The 21,680-nt window shown below is 40.4% G+C and overlaps 1 protein-coding gene across 2 annotated transcripts; it reads left to right on the plus strand.

The window, feature by feature from the left end:
* The first annotated feature begins 2,407 nt into the window (after nucleotides 1-2,407).
* Nucleotides 2,408-6,300, plus strand: LOC120111430 (protein terminal ear1 homolog). Of its 2 annotated transcripts, none has more exons than XM_088706383.1 (6): nucleotides 2,408-3,281; nucleotides 3,683-3,848; nucleotides 3,936-4,388; nucleotides 4,518-4,640; nucleotides 5,338-5,479; nucleotides 5,641-6,300. In XM_088706383.1, the coding sequence occupies exons 1-6, from the start codon at nucleotides 2,681-2,683 to the stop codon at nucleotides 6,055-6,057; spliced, it is 1,902 nt and encodes a 633-aa protein (XP_088562509.1). In that variant the 5' UTR covers nucleotides 2,408-2,680; the 3' UTR covers nucleotides 6,058-6,300. The 2 variants fall into 2 exon arrangements, with proteins under 2 accessions (XP_088562509.1, XP_038984415.2); XM_039128487.3 differs by having other exon boundaries at nucleotides 2,410-3,281; nucleotides 3,936-4,394.
* The last annotated feature ends 15,380 nt before the right edge of the window (nucleotides 6,301-21,680 follow it).

Raw genomic sequence — 21,680 nt, forward strand, 5'->3', positions numbered from 1 at the left:
AAAACTTTCATTACTAGAATGCTGCTCACTCATAGAAAAATGGTAACTAAGAGACTATTGGTCTGCTCTTGAATTACTCCGTCACTCGACCTATTCTCCATTGATGAGCAAGGTATTTCTTATATATTCGGCCTACTCTTAAATCATTTCCCTCTTACTTGGCATGTTCTACATTGGCTAGTAAGATGTTCATTAGTTGTAATCACTCGGCCTACCTTGGATATGTAGTGTTATATGGCATTTACTTAGCCTACAAACTTTTGCTGTTGGTCAGGATGGGAAAGACGCTAATGAAGCATTAAATCACATAGACAAACCTCTATTTGTTATCTTTGAAAATGGACTAATCAGCTGTGAAGCAATGGATCATGTAGATAAAACTATATTCTTTACCTCGAAAGCTAACTATTTAGTTATGAAGCATCGAATCATAGAGATAAAATCATGTTTCACGTGCTTTCCTATGTGAAACCTATACCATAATAACCGAATATTGTCCACATGTGTGCCAATTGGAGGTGCAAATGGGTCAGGTCGAACTGGGTCATGAATGACTCCGATCCAATCCGGTTTCGTGTTTAGGTCCTGATGTTAGACCCAAACCTAACCTAGTAGAAAAATTCTAAAAAAATTGCTGCATGCGATGTTGTAGCAGGGTGAGGAATGAATAAAGGTGCAATACTAATGCCTTATATCATTCGCTCCATCTGCACCTTCTCGGCCTGAAGCCTCACTTTCTCATCTTTTTGTTATGATTTTTCTATCTGCAAGTTGCACCAACCATGCCAGAACCATGAGCATCCTTTTAATGCGATGGATGAAGAACGTAACGAAACAAAGCATACAGTGGCTGATTTAAAATTGAATTTTCCAATGCTGTTGAAAAGTTGGGCAATCAGTGTTGGACTATTCGGATACTGGTTAGGAGGAAAAGTACACAAGTCTTTCTGTTTGCTCTCCATCTAGTCAGCAAATGCGGGTGCAATTTTTTGAGTTCTCTGTTACTTTTAGATTTTTTTTTTCTGTTTTTGAGTTCTTTGCTGCTTTTAGAGATTTTTGAGTTCTCAATGTGATCATGATGATTGTATATGGGGTTTAGATTGGTACGTTGATCTATCAAGCATCTTAAGAGCACATGAGATACATATGCATGAGTAGAAATACAATCATATTCACAAGTGAATTGTAATTTTACCTTGAATCCTTGACCTTCACTCTGGATAAATGATTCATAACTGAAAACACTAGCAGAAGGAAGAAAATTCTAAAACACTTATCCCCTTCAATGGTTAAGTCACAAATCTGAAACCAGGTCAGCCACAGGAGACTTTAAGGCAATTCAATGTCTTAATCAAGCAACATAATTTCATGGTTATACCCATGCATTGAGTGTGAACTTTATAATATTACAATGCAGCAATCTAATCCAGCAAACTAATTAACCACTATAAACTTCCAAGTTCAATAGAAATAATACTGTATCATGGAAAGTAAAGAAAGCAATGTAACCTTTTTTTCCCCTCTGTATATAAACAAGCTTCTACAGTCCAACGATCCATTTCACAACTTCGACCCAGCAAGTTCACAGTTCTGCACGCCAGTTTTCCACAGCCTCATCACTATCACCAGTCCTAGCTCCTGCTCTTTCCTTTCCCGGTCTCGTTGCCTTTTTTTTTTTCTTCTTATCCCAACAAGTGTCATGCAAAGGCAAAAGCAAAGCTGCCTTCTCATGCCCGTTGCCATCTTTGCCGACGTCTAAAAGGCCATGGACCACCCTCGTTGCATCCTCAGCGGCTACAAACGCTGCAAATGGTGGTGATGACTCGGAAGCACCTGATCTCGTTCTCATTAAACTCCAGATATGACCACTTCGATCCTCTCTGATCCTCTCTCTTTCTCTCTCTCGATCCACCATTCTTTTTTCTTAAAAATTCCAAGCCATTTGCTCCTCCGACTCCACCTCTTCCGCTTGCGTGTTCATTCCCCGGGAAAGAAGCAGGCGCGGCAGGCAGGCGAATTCCAAGGCCTGCCCCATTTCGGTGCAAGACAAGATACCTTTCCACATCTCCTCATCAAAAAGGAGGCGCGAGGACGGCTGCCAGAGGCATTCTCGTAAATAATCCACAAAGCCAGTGGCAAACGTTGGCGGGCCCCCTACCTATTATGGTAATCCCCGTTCAAATTCCCTGCCGCTTCATAAATAAACACCACCCGTTATCCTTTTTTTTTGGGTACAGGTCTTACAACCCTTTCTAGAACATTCTGTCGAAGCAGTGGGAGACACCGCGAGTGCGATATGAGAAAATAGGTGTACATTTAGCTAGATAACAGTGTTACGTACTCCGTTATATATATACCGCGGGGGAGAAAGTCCGGGACCGTTACATCGCGGGTCGCAGGGCGTGTTTATAACGTGCGCCGGCACGGCGCCCCGCATTAATTGCCCACTCCTCCGCTTCCCGGCCGCCCCCCCTCCCTACCGTTCTCTCTCTTGAGCCTCCACATCCTTGGACGGAAGGAACCCCTTCTCGCACGCCGGAATACCGCTCTCGCCGTACCGCCGAATAAATCCCCGGGTCTCTCTCTCTCTCTCTCTCTCTCTCTCTCTCTCTCGCGCGAAGAGGAGTCGGGAGAGATTTTGGGGTTGTCTGAGCTCGAGAAGGTGGTGGTGGACGGCGAGATGGAAGGGATGCGGGCGAATATTCTAGATCCGGGGGCGGCGGAGTTCTACCCGACGAGCCAGTTTGCCCTCGGTCAGCCCCAAATTTACTACCCCTACCCACCTCCACCGGCGGTGCCGGTGTACCCGCAGGCGTCACTGGAAGAGTACGTGAGCCCGGCGTGGGTGGCGGGGGACGGCGCGGCGACGAGGGCGGTGGTTCTGAGCATGGTGCCGCGGTACGTGGGGGAGGCGGCGGTGCGTGCGGAGATGGAGGCCTTCGGCGGGGTGCGGGCGGTGGAGATGAGGTCGCTGGCCGTCGACGGGATCGTGACCGTCCACTTCTTCGATCTGCGGAGCGCGCAGTTGGCGGTGGCGGAGATCCGGGAGCAGCACGTGCGGCAGCAGAGCCTGCTCGGGCAGCAGTACGGCGTGCTCGCCGGCGGCGAGATGGTCCTGATGCACCCGCCGATGGGCGGCCGGGGGCTGATCGCCGGGCAGGCGGTCTGGGCCCAGTTTGCCGCAAGGGGAGTCGACGATCCCAACCAGGGTTCCATCGTCGTCTTCAATTTGGATCCCAACGTCTCCTCGCTTGCTCTTCGAGAAATCTTTGAGCCTTTCGGTATGAAAGAGAAGAACTTTCCGATAATAGCATCGACTAAATCGATAACCACCTTTAATGTTACATCCATCCTTTTGAATAACATCCATATATCTTTCTTATTGCGGAAAAAATCCTACTTTATCAACCTCTCGTCGGCTCGTCTCTTTCACTTTCTTCTTGGGTTCAGCTTTTCGACTCAGTTATTTTTGTTTAATTTTTTTTGTTTGTATTATTTCTGAGCTCCCTCTCTATGTCTTGTTTTGTTGTGTTTTTTTTGGGATTATACATATGCATACTACGAGAGAGATCTTTCTTCGGAATGGTCTCTGTCGCCTTCATCTCTCATTATGTTTTCTTTGTTCTTTATGGGAAAGAGCCTCCTAGTTTTCCCTTTCAAGATAAATTCGTTTTATTTGCAGGAGCTGTGAAAGAGGTGAAGGAGATGGGTTCAAGACCACATCTCAAGGTAGCGGAGTTCTTCGACACACGAGACGCCGCTCGTGCGCTCTCCAAGCTCAACGGCAAGCACATCCTCGGGAGGCGACTCGTGCTTGAATTCTTCAGACCAGGTGGCCAGACAAGAAGGTCCGGTCGATCGTCTTCTTTCTCTGATTCCTTCCAATCCTTGTAAGTTGCTTCTTGTATTAACTCTTCCAGTTATCGCGCCGGCAGCAATTACCCGATGAGGAGCTCCGGTCACCAGGACTATCCTCTACCCCCGAGGCTTCTGAGAGGGACCAGATGGGTTGAAGGCAGTGGAGGCGCTCCATCGCCAAGTGGAGGGAGTGGGAAGGGAGTGGTGTTGCTGAAGAGGCCCGGCACCAACATCGCAAGAAACAGTAATGGCGGCGACGGTAGCAGCGGCGGTGGGAGGAGGAACAAAGGTGGCAGCGGCAGCAGCTACCAATCGTCGTCGTCGTCGTCATCACCATCTTCAAAGCAGCAGCAGCAGCAGCAGCAGCAGTCGAGCAGGAAGGGGTGGAAGAATCGTCATGGGAAGAACGGCGGCGGGGAGTCGAGGTTTCTGTTCAAGGAAGTGGAGGAGACGGAGGAGGAGGAGGAGGAATCCGCATCCTCTTGTAGAGATTCCAGGACCACCGTCATGATTAGAAACATCCCCAACAAGTACAGGTCTCCACTTGCCTCCCCACAAGCATCCTCTCTCACTCTCTCTCTTTCTCTCTTAGTACTCCTTTATTACGCTGTTTCAATACATTTGGGTGATGGGTTATAATTGGGGGGCCGGTGGTGCAGTCAGAAGCTGCTGTTGAACATGCTTGACAACCACTGCATTCACTGCAACGAGGAGATTGGCGAGGGGAAAGAGATTGAGCCCTACTCCGCCTACGACTTCGTCTACCTTCCCATAGATTTCAAGTAAGTAGAGCGAGTTATTTTATGATGCTACTTAGTAAAGGTGGCTTCTTTCCTTCTTTTTTTTTTCTTTTTTTCTGCGTTGCTTAGATTAAAGGTTTTGTTTTTTATTATTAAAAAAAAGAAAAGACCGACCAAAAGGCTACGCCCAAATCAGAGAAAAAGGAAGGGCAGCAGGATGCTGGGATGAAGCCTGGTAGATGCAGAAATAAGCCGAAAATAGCAAGGTAAAGAGGGGGTAACCCAAATGGAAATGGAGTGGCCTAGCAAACACAAAAGGAGCAAAGTGGGAAATCATAAGCTACCGGATAGGAACAGTGGAGATGGAGAATAGCAAACCCTAATGGTCGCAGACTTTGGAGGATTGGCATGGAGAAAGAAACACTAGTGGGAAAAGACCCATCGAAGCCCGAATGACAGCAGAAGACTTGGAAAATTAATCAGCAATAATATTTTATGCATCTAAATTAAGCTGCGTCGCATCCCTTTTCTTCTCTCACATCACAATGGAAACTGAAAAGCAGCTTTCAGATCAGAAATTGTTTAAAAAAATGGTCAAAATAGTCAGAAAATCTGTCTTTTTTCTTTTTTTAATAGGAAAAAGAAACTATAGCATCGTTGGAGAAGAAAATATGGCTTGAATTCTTTTCTTCTCCTTGGTTGAAAAGATCTCTAAATTCCTTTCTTTTATGTAATTCAGCAACAAATGCAATGTTGGGTATGGTTTCGTAAACCTCACATCTCCGGAGGCCGCATTCAGACTCTACAAAGCCTTCCACAAGCAGCCTTGGGAGGTCTTCAACTCCCGAAAGATTTGCCAGGTTACCTACGCTCGGTTGCAGGTAATTTCTACTAATTGTAACATAAAATTATTTCTTTGTAATACTGGACGGTAGAAGGAATATGGAAAATGAATTACTTCATTTTTTTTCCTTTATATCTCGTTAATCTTGGAACTTCGGATTTTTCTTTTTTTTGGACTGATGGGTGGTTGGGGTCAAAGGGCTTGGAGGCGCTGAAGGAGCACTTCAAGAACTCCAAGTTCGCCTGCGACAACGACGAGTACATGCCGGTGATCTTCTCCCCGCCCCGCGACGGCAAGCAGCTGACCGACCCCGTTCCCATCGGCGGCCGCGGTCCCGTCACGCTCACCAAGCGGGTCGTCGACCGGATCCGCCGCGCCAGCGAGCAGCTCGCCTCCTCCGAGACAGCGGCGACGGGGGCGCCGCCACCGTCTGACGGCGGTGGAGCGTCATCCACCACCACCTCGACCCACGCGCCGTCTGACCCCGCCGAACAGGACGACGACGACGACGACGTCGACGTGGGAGCAGGCGGCGAAGAGGAGTGCGGCAGCGACGAGACCGGTTGCTGCCTCCTTTCCGAAGCCTTCCACGGCCTATCATATAGCCAAGACTAGACCCGGCCAGTCGTTGTCCACTAAGTGGACGCATCTCAACTCCCAGACGTTCGCTCAGCTTCAGCTCTCTCCCTCTCTCTCTGCGTGGCTTCCCTCCTCGTATTGAGAATTCAAAGCTTTTATGGAAGGGCAAGAATGATGCGCTTGATTGTATCCAGTATTCGAAGACGATGATGATGTGATTCTTCTTAATTACACTTCCCAAGTTCAAATGGAGTGGTAGAATGAATTCCATCCTCTCTTCCCAACTGGTGTATTCATCCTTTACTCTTCCTCTCTCTCTCTCTCCCTCCCTCCCTCGTAGTAATTAATTTTATGTTGAGCGTAATCTCGAAGTAGAAGCGACAAAGCTTCCATCAAACGCCGATTCGCTGCGCGCAGATGGCCAAAGTCTGCGGCTGAGGGAAGCCGTCTGGTCAACTCTGTTGACGGTTGCTCCTCCTCTGGATGGTGCACGTTAGCAGCGCTCCCACTGTCCTGCTAGCATGCGCGTGGACTCAGCATATCCTCGGGTCGATGGGGTTGCTTTGACTGCTACTGTTGAAAACAGACATTACTATGGAATTAAACTGAATACAAATATCGACAATGGATTGATTCACTAGATATGCTACAAACTTTGGAATTAAACTGTCTGTCGACTCGCCGTAAAATTAAAAAAATCCGAGTCCTCGTGCGTCCAACCATTAAAGAATGACCCGTCCGAAGCCTAATGCGCTTTGGACCAAACGACTCCAAATTACGAGACGATGTCTGCGTAATTTTATGCGACAGATAGTATGAGGAAGGGCAACTCCCACTGCTTTATGTTTATATTGCAGTAGCAATACATAATGTTCAATATTTTATGTGTAACAAAACTTGGTGCTCAGCAGATTACACCCTAAACAAGTCTCTTGTTGGCTACGGTATGCTTGCGAGGATCTATGCACCTTGGAAGTGACTTGAAACAGCAATAGCACCTGTCAATGAGAAGAACAACATAATGTAATTAAATCTAACAATATAAGTCACACTACCGTTTTAAGCTCTCTGTTTAAATGTACGCATGAACGTAGCTAGAACATTCTCATTCTCTTTGTGCATGCCCTCTGGCTATTGCATTCGCGAAATATCACTCCTTCACGGAGAGAGGTGCCTGGATCACTAAATGTCTCGTGAGAAACCATTTATTAGCTTCATGGCTAATATTTAGAACGATATGATGCCATCCCTATCACGTTCTTTCTTTTTGTTTTCTCCTTCATTTAGCGTGTGAATCAATCTGAACACCAGAATAATTCTCCAGCTACTTCCGCAATAATTCGTCTTCTTTTATTTGGGGGGGGGGGGGGGGAGGAGAGAGAGATGAGGGGAGGACTAGGGTGTAGTGAAATATCCGGGTATTGGGATGTTCTCCATGCAAAAGGAGGGCAGTGGGGTAAAGTATTAATAAATAAAACAGGAGTGAGAAGGAGGGAAATGGGTAGGTGTCCGAGCTCGGGTATCGAGGCGACTGTCAGCGTCTAAGTGCCTGACAGGTAAGCGACCCGACCACGTTGGACGATGTCCGTTGACGTGGCCCGCTCCGCACTGCGGTCGTCGCCGTTGACGGCCTTTTCGTACCCCGCCCCACTCCCCGGAAACCGCACCCAAACTCACACCCAATCCGTGTGTGACCGTAAATATAATTTGGTTGATGGGACGTGCGGGAGGGGGAGCATTTCACCGTCCCCTCCTGGCCCTGGGCGTTGAGGTTGCCGGCTAAACCTCAACCTCGACCTCGTATATGCGAGCAACGGGAAGAAGTGGGGTTTTGAATCAATGTGATGACAGCTTCCGTTTGATTTATTACTTCTCTCTCTCTCTCTCTCTCTCTCTCTCTCTCTCTCTCTCTCTGATCTCTGATCTCTGATCTGATCGTTTTCAAACGTTACATAATGGCTGTTGAATCTGATATGCTTACTACAGTCTACAGTACTGGGTATGCAGATGAGCATTGGCTCTATCAAGCATGAGATTGCTGTAGAAAGACTGCATAAACCTCATCGATTTGACCATCAGTTCTATATATATGATTGAAAAGTTCTTGGATCCATATGGACAAAATCGTGCTGTCATCCTATCACTAGGGTAACAAATATTCGAAGAGAGAAAGGAGCCTCCACAAGATCATTGCCTTCAAGAAATCTAGTTTTGGAGGATGACATCTCATCTAGCAGAACAGTTTCAGCCATAGATTCTGGAGGAGAACAAATAATTTCCACTAGGATGTCTTGCTTGCAGGCATCGTCCAATTGAGATACATGACAAGCTCAGGGACCGGTTAAAGCTTGATTCATAAACAAGGCAACTCTAACTGCTCTTATAAACATAGATAAAAGCTTGGGCTTGGCTCGGTTAATAGGCTCATTCAATTAGGAAACAAATACTTCGGCTTTACAAAATAGATAGAAACTCAGTCTTGATTTGATAATATGTTTGCTTAATTAAGCAATGAATCAATCTTGATCATTTGCTAACTATCATGAGTTCAAAGCTTGTTTGGTTAATCTGATAATTGCATAATTAGAATCTCAACAAGAGTCATTCACCCTTGTAAAAACAAAGATATTTTGTTTGGTTATTTCATATAGCAGTGTTGAAGCCAAATCTCTTACCTCTCTTAACTCTATGTCAGATCTAGGAGATCTGACATGTTATTGGTGTTCACTTACAAGAGTTGAAATGTGTCTGTGTGCGCGTGAGAGAGAGAGAGAGAGAGAGAGAGAGAGAGAGTGCAGGATGGTGATGCTTTTCTTTTAGAATTTTTTGAAGCCTCTACAAGAAAGAGATTCTGTCATACTTGACAACTTACCCTCCTGTTTGTTTTTCAGGAAATTCTAAATAAATACTTGTCTTCATTTTTAAGGTGATTTTTCCCTTGCATAGTTTGCTCTTAAATTGTGGCGAATATGAACTAAATGAATAGATCTCTCTTGATATATAGGTCACGGATTAATTTAGCTAAACCATGTAAATCCTCATCTTAGTTTGTGATTTTTTTTCTCTTTCGTTTCATCTATTACTTTTTGTTCTATGAGATACTTGTTCACTAGAAAAAGAAAATCTACTAAAAAGAGAAGAGAGAGAGAGAGAGAGAGAGAGAGAGAGAGAGAGAGAGAGAGAGAGAGAGAGAGAGATACTTGCTCACTAAATTCTGGAAGAATGTCTCCAAAACAAATTATTTTATCTTGTATGCTATATTTGAGATTGTAATAGTAGAACATTAGGGTTATTTGATGAGAAACAAAGATGACATATTTTCATATTTCCATTTAACTGGCTGAACAAGGAACTTCAGAAGCCCACTCTTGATGTGTTTTGAGACCATCCGGTCTCACACATCTTACCAAGTATGATAGCATGTATAAGTACTGCATTTACGTAGTTGTATTTATCATGTGAAAGCATTTGAGAAGTATTGACCATGCATTTCTCAATTAAATGCCACATAGGAATCCATGCATGGTATTTCGAAACTTATGATGATATCCTGTAAAGCTAGCTCTATAGGTGAAGCAATTGTGTCTAAAGGTTTGTTTGGTTGGAATATGTCCGCTTATGAAATAATCCGACGATTCCTTAAAATTATTTATCTACAAAAATAATTACGAAAAAAATAAACTTTGTCATATTTTGTTGGTAAAAAAATTACTATAGAAGATAGTATTAGAAAAGGATTACTATGCTTAATTGGGGGTAATCTTATACAATACTCTTGAATAAACAATTCAAGTAATAATATTTTTTTCAGTCCATTCGATGTCTATTTATTGCCCACTTACATAAACACTAACAATATTGATTATTTTAAATATTGAAAAACATTTACATAAATATATAGTTACATAAACATTGTTTAATTTAATATTATACATATATTAAAAAATATATTCCTTATTATAAATAAATTTTAGTATGTTTTGGTATATAAATAAATATATTAATTATTAATAGATCCTATGTTGGATTTATTGATAATTAATAATTATTTATTAATAATTAATATTTATCAATAAATATATCAATATATTAAATATATTATTTATAAATATTATTAATCAATATATTAACATAATTAATATTAATAATATAATTATTATAATATTAATACAAAATAAGTGAGGGTATTTTATTAAAAAATAATATTTTCAGATTATCTCCACTCGGTAATCTAGTATGGGGAAACAAATACCACCTTGGTGGTAATTATTTTACCTACTCTCAAAAAAATAGATATAAGATTCACTATTTATTTTACCATTTTTCGGATCTACTTTTCATACCAAATATGATAACCTGATATGAGATTTATTTTCCAACTCCAAATTACCCCCCAACTAATGGGCCCTAATAAAAAAAATAGTAGATTACGGACTTGTCAACCTTGTTTATGGGCAGTTTAGCTGTACCATGACCTTTTCTTGTGGGCCCTAATAGAAGAATAATAGATTAAACCCATAACCTTCACCTGTAATCACAGCCCGAATAAATTCTCTCTCTTCTTATTCTCTTTCCAGTGAACTTCAGCGATCCAGTAACGAGCCTTTCTTTTACGTCTTAAAGCTGGTCTTTGGTCAGAGGAGTTTCCTCTCACCGAGGTCTCTATTGCGGTGCACGAGGCCGACCATTCTGATCTTTGTTTTAGTTGATTGAGGCCACACGGGTGGCCATTGGAACATGAGTAGTTTTATACATAATTAAGTTCATATGCACTTCATTATTAATGAAGGTAAATACGCATTCGTAAAGCCAACAAAGAGATTAGATAACTATAGTTAATTTGGTCTCTAACAATTGGTTAGTAGGGCTAGCTGCAAATGGGTTGGATCCTGAGTGACTCCGATCTGACCTGGTTTCTTGTTCGAGTTCTAATTTTGGACCCAGGCTCGACCCGGTTGAAAATCGGGTCGGGTCCATGCCTACAAATTTTGATCCGACTGGTCATTCGGATCGAATTGGGTTCGGATTGGGTTCGGGTCTGGATCTATATATTTTTATATTCAAAATTCCACTATATAATAGTAAATAACATCAAGCAAAAAAAAAATAGATCGGATCAGATCCGGATCTGGGTCGAAATTGGATGGATCCGACCCGACCTGAAAAATAGAACGGGTCCAAATTTAGGACCTGGCCCAGCTCCGCGGGTCCTAAAATTCGGGTCGGGTCGGGTCACGGGTCGATCCGACTCATTTGCAGCCCTAATGGTTAGTTGATTAGGGTGTGGTCCGGTCAAATTTTTGTATTAGAAAGAAGTAGAACCTGAATCGGACTCTGATTCACCTGCGCGTCCGACATTGCATGGATCTAGCACGGCTCCGGGGCAGCCTGCACCTGTGCAAGGCAGGCCATGCCAATCCAAATTTGACGTCTTTTTTCACATGACCTGCTTTGAATTAATTCTCATTGGATTTGTAGTTTTATTCGGTCGATTAATCTAGTTGTATTGAAGGTGTTTAAATCAAGAAAAATGATGGTTTCTGAATTAGTAATATTAAAATAGAGAAAACATAATAAATATTTTAAGAAACCATCAATAAAATCATGGATTTGGTTTTAAACTTTTTAAAATTCAATTGCCGAAGTCATTCATTATGGTCTTAGAAAAAGGAAATTGTTGAAAAATTTCTCAACTCTTTCTCTTGTGTTATAAGTTTTGTCATGTAAAGTGATCACGATGAGAAATTAGTATAAATATTTATATGACAGAAAAATTAGATAGTTCACATCAGAACGAAAGTTGAGGCACTTGTAATTGAAATGGCATCAAAGGTTATCCAATCTATATATATATATATATTCTAATTTTATAATCGTCGTAGTAAAAAAAAAAATTAAAAAATATTTCTATTTGAAGGTCTTAGAAGACCTCTGATTTTCGAGAAGCCTTCAGTAAATTCTTCGCAAACAACTGGAGTTTTTCTCCGCACTGGCTTGAGCTCCACCCAATTATAATATGAGCCAAGCTCGAGCATGCGTTAAACACTTGAGCATGATCGTATGCCTACGAGAAGTTCTGAGATTATGTAGTACGTTCTTCAATCGCAATGCAGGAGTTGAAGTTGTATTTTTAACATGAGTAACATATTCATGTAATTTTATGAAAGAAAAGCTAAATATATATATATATATATATATATATATATATATATATATATATATATATATATATATATATATATATATATAGTGTGTGTGTGTGTGGAGAGAGAGAAATTATTTCTTATACCGCATGCACTAATATAGCTATGCAGCATGCCAATCTCCGCATCTTTTCTTTGTGAACTAATCATCGAGATGATTCGGCCACAGTTATCGGATGGATCCAGGAGGAACTGAGAGGTGAGAGTACATACCACCCCTTGGTTCGGAATATAGAGATGATGAGAAGGGATGGGGTGGCCGTCGAGGCCAAACATGTATTTAGAAGCCAATAGGGCGGCCGACTAGGTGACATCATTCAGGGTACATCCTCTGTGCGGGAGAGGGGGAGCTGCCATTGGCACTCCGTGAGTTAGTATTTTTTGACTTTATTATATGTATTCATACATGTATTGTATAAAAATTTGTTTTCAGAAAAAAAAAAAAAATAATCATTGAGACGAGCACCTGAATAGAGCCGTAAGGAGAAGATACAATGATTGGTATGGTGTGCGATGATGTAGGATATAATTTCGCCAGTCCAGGTTGATGAATATCAGAAAGAAAAAAAAAGAAGAAAAAATCATAGCCGTGCTTTCCTTCATCGTCCATGGCACGTGCCGAAGGCTTGCGATGCTGTAGTTTCTCTCGCTTTCCTTCCCCTTCCCGCTTGCCAACCGGCACTATTTGTTTCCATAAGTCGCCCGAGAACCGGTATTCATTTCTCTTTCTTTACCTCGCGGGAGAAAGCGAGACCGAGTCGGAGAGTCACGTCCTTCGCCGACCGAGACCACCGGCAAAGGAAACGCCGCCGCCGCCGGAAACCGACGATTCAATCGTCCCGCCGCAAGCTCTTCCGGCGAGGTGGAGCTCCGTCGAGGTGTCGGCGGATGGAGTCCCGCGTCCTTTTGCGAGACCGCTCCCGATTACCATGACCGCATGCCCCGAGCCCCTCTCGGATCTCGGCGGTGCATCCACCCCTCTCTTCCTCCCGATTGGACGCTGCTTCTCGACCCGCCGTCATTACTGACGACGGAACCGGGTACCTCCGATGATCCCATCCTATACTATTCTATCCTATCCCTCAATCTGTTGACGATAATATTCTCTTTATCAGCTCTTTTTGTTGATTGATTGGTTTCTTGATCTCATGCGCCGTGTGGATTTCTTTGTTTTTCTTGCTTCTTGATGCGAGAGATGATTAGTTTTGGTAGGGCACTGGTTCTTGAGTTCTTTGTTGAGCTATTCTTTCGCTTTTAGGTTTCTACAAAGAACAAAATTACAATCCAAGAATTACATCAAAAAGAAAGGAAAAGAAAAGAAAATATGACCCAATAATCGGATGATGTGAAAGTGACCATCATTTGAATATCATGCAACCAAGAAAGTAGCCATTCCGGCTACCTCTGTGTTGGGATATGTCAAAGAGATGAAGCCATGCCTTGGAATCGTATCTCTAGTTCCATTGGCATAGTCTCTGAGACATCTAACCCCAAAGAGATGCCCTATCCGGCTGAAGAGACCAGCTTTTTGCTGCTTCCGTAGTTTGTTTATAGTTAATAGAATTTAAACTAAATTGTATATATAACCATCAAGATTTGTCCAGCTATATGTAGCTGGCTTGATGAATGCTTCTCCACCATTTAATTGATTAGGGTTGCGTCTTCTCTATTTGCTAGATTTTTCAATTTGTTCTCACGATTTCCCTTGATTTTATCTCGATTCCTTTATTGGCCCCTCAACGTGCACGTATAGATCCAACCTCATGCATGTCTGCCACCATTTTATATTCGACTGGTCTAACTCATTACATCCTTTGGCATACTCATTTTTCTGTCTGCCACCATTTTATCACCTCTAATATTGCCTCTATTATGCTTACTGGCATTCTAAAAGAATCTTTGTTGCTAAGTTTACAAGACATTGGTGGCTGTATTTTTTCACCTAATTATAATATTCAAGGGCATGACAATCATGCAACATTATAAATCATAGGTTTTCTTTTCTCTTTAATGTATTTCTGTGCGATTCATGATAACAAAAACAATCATAAATGGCTTCTCTTGGTCATCAATTCTTAGAAGGTTGAGCCATCATTTATCTTTTCACTAAAATTTGACCATTTTTTTTAAAAAAAAAACTTAGATCGCTGACTTGGTAATTATTTCCTCTGTTTTTTCAGATTTGCATACCGTAATGCCAATCAAAGCTATAGTGTATACATGCAACATGAAACTTCCTCTTAATTATCTATATGAAATTAATTGATGACCAGTGTGAAGAGATGTTAGTTTAAGATGGACCTTCTGATAGAAACTTGAATCTTATTTGTTTTACCATGATTTCTTGTATCAGGCGAAACGGTCATATTTCATCTAAAATGAATGGAATAACCCTGTTCCCTCTGTAGGCATTGGAGGTATCATCTAAAATTATAGAAACTGTCATATTTGATTTTTTTTGTTAAGTTTCATCTACCACCTTGCTGGTGTTGAAGTTATTATTATCTATTATAGTACGTGAAACTCATAGCCTGATCCTCCAGACTTTTCAAAACCTCTAACTCAACAATGCATTCAAATAAAATTTGAGAGCTAATTCACCATGAATATAACTATTATGTATTATTATAAGTTGGTGTTGCTGTTGTCTCTACCCTGGTTCAAGGAGGAGGGAAAGGACATATAGTTGAAGCTACATCTTCCACATCTGCTTTTCCTTTTCCCTGAAATCCGCCTCCATGATGCATGCCTTCAAATATTATTTTGTGTTACTATACTTACTCTTCTGTTTGGAGTTCCTACTGTTGTTGGTGTCTACAATGAATCACTAGTTGCAATTGAATTGAAATGCTGACAATGATAATGAAACTCCTTTACCAGCTTTTATAATATGAAGTGGCTCATCTATAAAAAAAAGGGTATATGTATCCAGGTAAAACCCTAGGCTCCTAGAGTTCTATCTGATTAGACTGCCTTTTTTTGACCATTTTTTCTGCAAAAAAGGAAAGGTAAATTTTCCTGGGACAATACAAAAGCAACAATTTCCTCATGTGTCTATAGGTTACCACATATTCGGCACAGGAAAACTGTCTCTTGCTTTTTGCTCTTCCAAGATAGTTGAGAGTCTCCCCAAAAAACATTTGCTTCTTCTTCTTAAAAATTGATCTTTCCACCATTTCCAGGAACATTATCCTTTGTCTTTACTCTCAGAATGCTCCAAAACTTTAAAGAATACTATATAGACTTTAGATTTTTGGTTATGCTTATAATGGTCATTGGACAACAATTAGGTATATATTTAAGCCCATGCTACTTTATTGTGCTGTTTTCCAATAACTATTATCTGTTTAACTTTCTTCACAACAAATACCTTACCATCTAGAAAGACTTTATAATCAATATAATCTCAAAACCTTTCCAAGACTTCACTAATGTGATTTTTTTGAGACAATTTTTTGAGGACCTAAAAAAAATTCAGTTACTTATTTCCTGTAACATTCTGTTTCAGATTCAATGCACTAGCCTTGTGAGTGAACTATCATAGAGTTATGACTTGTTACACTTTTGAATACAAATTTTTGTATAGAATTGAGTATTCAATAACTTTCAGGATCCTTTTAGTGAAAACCAATACTCAAAACACCCAATTTATCATGCTTGTGATGAAGCATCCTTCTTGCTCTATTATGGAGCCATGGAAGTACTCTTTTATAAAGTATTGGGAGTTGGGTTTTCTATGTGCAGGAGTAAGGCAGGATGAACGATCTTTAGAAAGGTTATAGTATTCTAAGACCAATCAGTTTGCAATAGCTGAAGGTGAAACCCAGAAGGATTATATCTTTAGTTTTTTATATCTTGTTTTTGCAATTATTTAAGCTAGCCCAAAACCAATTCAACCAAATCCATAATAGTGGTCAGGTGTACCAATATAGAGTAAAACAAATAAAATCTTTTTTAAATGATTAAAGTACATTTTAAACCTATAAAAATTATAAAAATAATTATAATGATATTATATCAAGTTAATGAAATAAAAGTATTAAACCTATTAAATATCAGAATATAGTAAGGTTTTTTTGCCCGTGTAACCTTTAGAGTAGATTGCTTAATGGCAAGATGCAGATTACCATTCTTTAGTTTTGACAGAGTAGGCAGCTACTGCCAACCAATGTGTCCTAGGTGTTGATCATTAATAAGACTTTTAAATGGTACAAAGACAGTTGAATCCCTGCATAGGATTCCAATTTTAGTATTTTAAACTTTTTAGATGATATTTAACTAGTGTTCCTTCAAAGGTAACATTTAAGCTGTCCAAGATCGAATTAGTGGGACATTAATAGGGCAATAATTGCTATTAACCATATACACAAATGAGATTTCTGTTGAGTTCTTCCTTTTTTAATTATTCAATTAGATTCCTGAGTTGTTTTCTCTTTGATTGATGCTTCAAAGCCTTTGGTAAATGTTTTATTTACTGTTCTTATACATGTCCACGTAGTTTGCATGAAACAAATTAGAGGATGAGGAGATTCATCATGCTCCAAGTTTAAAAGGATTTAAAATATTTATGCAACTTTTAGAAAGAAAGCTTTGGTGGAATGCTTATTTGGACAAGATGTTGGGATTTTCAAACCATAGAGTCAATTATTTTTTCCCTTCAAACTCCTGGTTACATTTTTGAACTTCTATGACAAGTCCACAGATCCAGACCAAGATGATAAGAGTAAAATATTTTTTGATGTCAAGATCACATCAACTGATTTTTGGAAACCTCAAGCTGATCAAACTCTGGGCTTGTCGACATCTACATTCATTGTCTTCTTCTAAGAGAAGAACTTGGTGCAACACTGCTAGAATGGTTTTAGGCAATGTTTCACAAAACTCACTCCCGCTATTGGAATCGTGATTTTTTCGGCCCAACTTGATGCATTTTAATATTATTTTGCATTTGTTTGATGTGTTTACGATATATTGTAATAAAGTTGAAGAGGATACTAGAGGCAGGTAGCATGAATGATGAATAGTGAGGCACTTTTGATTTTTTTAAGTTTTTGATGCTTTATTTAGTGTTATACAATTAGAATGAAGATTTGATTAAGAATTACGACACAGTTTTGGGAAGGTTTTATTGTACTGCCTTTTCTTCTAATGTAACACCAACAGTTGTCAACATCACTGAAGGACTACTTTTATTTCATACTCCTTACATGGATGCATGTTTAAAGCCAAAAACATAATGAAATTAATTCTTTCAATTACACCCTTTGCTCAAATGCTATACCTGATCAAATAGAAGGTTTTGCAAGTGGGCAATATGTTGTCATCATTGTTATTATGCCTCTCATTTTAAGTTGGAGGTGGAAGATTAGCATGATATGTTACATCATGCCATCATAGACAACTCCTCTTTTACCTCCTCACTAGTATGCTAAGTGGAAGAGATTAGTGGTGCTTGTTTGAGTTTTGTTTCTAATCCCTTCTTCTGCTTCCTCCTCATTTATGTTACTGTACCTGTTCATTCTTATGGTTCAGACACTATACTATAGGTCTAGCATCCTTATATAACCATTTATATCTCATAATCTTCAACCATAGAAGCATGAGTAAAGAAAGAAAATTGAGTAGCTTGGATGACATTGGAAGCAAAAGTATTGTTATGGTATGATGGTAATGATGGTGTCAAATGCCACTTGTTGGTCTACTAAGATTTGATGCTCTAACCTTCTATTGGACTTCATTAGGCACTTCTTCCAGTGCAACCACTTTTGTGTGAAAACTAGACAAATTTTGTTTGAGCAGATTATTTTTCAATACATATGCTTATCGCAAGAACATGATTATGTCTTATTTCTTGAAACCCATGATTGAAAATTTTATCTATTTTCCAATCTCTTGAACCAAAAAAAGGAAATGAAAATTTATTACTAGCATGATATTGAAATCAAACAAAGCCTGTATAATAATATTAATGCATATTGTACAGTTGAAAAAAATTATGCTGATTGTTTTCTAATTTTTAATTAATTTTTTAAAATATTAAAAGACTACGACAGATGCAGGAAGCTAGCTATCTTGATTGCATCCTAACATTAGGAATGCACCAAGATGGTCTGAATGGAGTAGGATGTAATTTTCCAATTATTTTTCTTTCTATTCTTGTTGTCAATGGCTGTTTCGGTCTGTCACGACCTTCCACTACCATTGCAGGAGCAAACCAAGATAGAACTCGGTACTGAGATTAAAACCCTTGATATGTAGTATGACTAATATTATCTACATGAAACAAACCTGGCTATTTCATTTATTATGCTTGTAATTTGTTTGAATCAAGGACTGAGACCCTGAGCATACTGACCCCTACCAGCCTAAGGTTTGTTTGCCTTGGGATCAGCCCAAACCGGATCCAGACCTCCTACATTGGCCAGAATCAAGGCAGATCGGGCTTGTATTGCCCCCAAACCAGACTGAACAGTGCGACATTGCTCCTGATGACTTTGCAATTGGGTATTAATTAGCTTATTCTCCACCATTTCAAGGTGGGAATGAGCTGAGGAAGGAGCCAAGATGGATTGAAATGTATTGAAATCCATTGTTGGCCTGGAGCAACGTCCAGCTAGCTAAACGACCTCCCCCCACCTCCCTCAATTCTTAAAAAATCCGAGAAGTAAATTATTTTAAAAAAAATGGTTGGTGCTTAACAACAATGTCTGCGAGCCCTCTGGGTATTCAATGTGGCATTGAGGTGAGGGCCTATATTTGTCTGACAAAAACATCACCATGGTTATTTAATAATATTATAAATGTATTCTCTCCTTATTATTGTAAGCTATTTATTTTGAATCTTGGTAGTCTTTGGTACAATTAATTCATTGATCTCTAGTTACCTAACTGCATGTACATGCAGATTGTTAGTCTTAACAAATATGTTTTAAATGCATTTTTTTAATTCCAAGTTATGTGATGTCATTCCATAAACATGGTATGTGAAATGCATATTTAACATCAACAACCATGACTATGGCACTTAAACCAATACTCTTGGATTATTCTTGCAAAAGGAACATAACATTAAGATAACAAAGCATAAGTTACAGCATGCAAACAATTTTGGAGACCAAAATGGGCTATGCTAGGGTCACTGGCCCTCTCAGACCATACTATTATTGATATGATTGGTGCGATACAGCATGTGCCGTACCCACACTTGGTTTTTCTTTTTTGGTACAATACCCACACTTGGTTGATATGGGTCCCATGCACGTACCTCAAATGTTGGTCTGGATTGCGGCAGGAAATAACTAAGGATCTCCGAGTTTATTGAAAAGGTGCTTCTTAAATGTGATTGAATTTAAATCCATGTGCTAATACCAACTTTTTCTAATATTTTCTAAGTTACCACAAATATATCATCCTTGACTGTTTTGCTGAAAAGATGACGGAAAAGTAATATCCTGACCATCTCTAGCAGTCCCATGCTTAGTCAAGTAAGAAACTTGCGATGGGCTATTGGGTCAATTTATGTCATTAAACAAGTGTGTCTCTACATGATGTCAACTATATAATCTCTGGACTTAAACTTCAAGCCTGCGCCCTGGTGGTATAACCAGGGGCTTGTACTCTTTGACATGTGCCTCCTTTGTTCAAAACAGAGAATCATATAACCAACAATATAAGGATGGGTCAAATTACAAAAGTTTCCCTATCAATGATCAAAAAAGATTTACCCAATTCAGTGTAATATATTCCTCGAGCCCATTTCGTTCGCTATGTTTTGTTCTTGCCATTTTAGCAAGCCAGTCCACACCAAAGTTGCAATCCCTCTGAATTAAGGAGAGAGATTGACCTTCTCAAAACAACAGCCTAGGAAATATTATACATAATGTTTTGGATGTAAGTGGAGCAAACACTTGGTCCGGAAAGAAAAGTGGCGATGGATCAATCAACTTCAAGGATGATCAGACCATTCTCCACCTTTAATCCTTTTATTGAGACCTTCTAGGTCGGGCTATGCATGAATTTTGATGGCCTTGAGAGCAGATTGAATTGGGTTATGCATGAATTTTGCAGGCCTTCATGCTTCCTATTGATGATGGGCTCCCCCCAGTGTCTAGGAATCATCATTGGAACCATCAAAAATGGATATGTTCCATCCACTATCAGAACCCTAAATCATGGTCAGTGTTTGCCTTTCTTTGAATGTCGATGTATCCGTTTATGATAACTCCAACTTTGGCCGTCTTCTCTCAAGAATGCTAGTAAATCATGAGCTTCCATATTTCCCGTGTGTCTGGCAGTGGTAACAATGGCAAGCTAGAGTTCTCTTCATTCTCCTTGTCCAGGCGATCGCTTATTAACTAGCTCGGTCTAGTCTACGTTCATTTATTTGAACGGTTCTGCTCATTTTAGGTACCACTGCTCTGCCAGGGAAGATGCAATGAGGAGTTTCAGCATCCAGAACTAGCAGATTCTATGAAATACCTGACCGAACTTGCATATTGAAACCACTATTCTGCCAACCTTTCTATGCTTCCGGGATTTGATGTTTTCATTTCTATAGTTAAGGTGAAATAGAAATATTTTTACGCTAATTTCTTTTTTTTTAAAAAAAAATAATCTTGCCACACGAAGAATTCGAGGCATACGGTTGTGGGTGTTACTGATTGGAATTGGGTAGTCTTTTGAGATGGATAATAGAGGCTGTACAAAGCCTAGTTTTGATTCATATGTGGGCAATCCCTGTTAATGTCCCCAAAATGGGGGAACCGTCATTTTTATAGCAGACGCTGTAAATTTTAGTGTCTCTCTTGTTACTGCACAAAGATTTGATTTTAGGATGGATGACCATTGTTTCTACATATGAAGTGGGAACTCTCGAAACTGGTCGTCTGATCAAGATTCGAGCACCATTGTTGCATGACGCTCTAGAGGGCAGAGGGCAGAGCCCATCAAATCAGACCTGCTGCTATATTGAGCGAGGCCAAATGTTTCCCAGACCTGGAAGCAGCCTCGGAATCGCGGCACCGCTCGAGGCATAACGGCCGCCTCCTCCCTCATATGTGTAGGTCCACACCGCGAGTTGGGACCAATGTTCGCCGCCTTTTGGTTATTCTTGCCGTCCCAACATCCGAAAAAGACAAAATTCAGCCGGGGAGACCGAAATGTTGCTACAGTATGTTCAGAACACCTCCAAAAACAAAACAAAAAAGAGAGAGAGAGAAAAGTTTCCATTCACAGGCCAAGCACACCAAGGCACGCTGAGTGCATCCAACCTATCATCGTATCGAGCAATTTTCTGGCATCGGGTGGACCCAGATGCACAACTTACTACGTACAACTCCAAGCAGAAGAGATGATGACAATATCCTGGATCAGTCACCCTTCTGTTACAGCTGATAGATAAGAATCCAGGGCATCTCCACCGACACTTCAGGCTCAGCATGCCACGCCACAAAAATA

This window comes from Phoenix dactylifera, chromosome 11 (genome assembly GCF_051530095.1).
Source record: "Phoenix dactylifera cultivar Ajwa chromosome 11, Ajwa_hap1_PhDact_Kaust_v1.1, whole genome shotgun sequence".
Classification (NCBI taxonomy): Eukaryota; Viridiplantae; Streptophyta; class Magnoliopsida; order Arecales; family Arecaceae; genus Phoenix; species Phoenix dactylifera.

What these genes read in the sequence shown, in the direction of transcription:
- LOC120111430 (XM_039128487.3), top strand. Translation starts at nt 2,681, where the DNA reads ATGGAAGGGATGCGGGCGAATATTCTAGATCCGGGGGCGGCGGAGTTC. An exon ending in CCAGGTGGCCAGACAAGAAG is followed by an intron (nt 3,849 to 3,935) that starts GTCCGGTCGATC and finishes TCGCGCCGGCAG; the next exon opens with CAATTACCCGATGAGGAGCT. An exon ending in TTACCTACGCTCGGTTGCAG is followed by an intron (nt 5,480 to 5,640) that starts GTAATTTCTACT and finishes TTGGGGTCAAAG; the next exon opens with GGCTTGGAGGCGCTGAAGGA.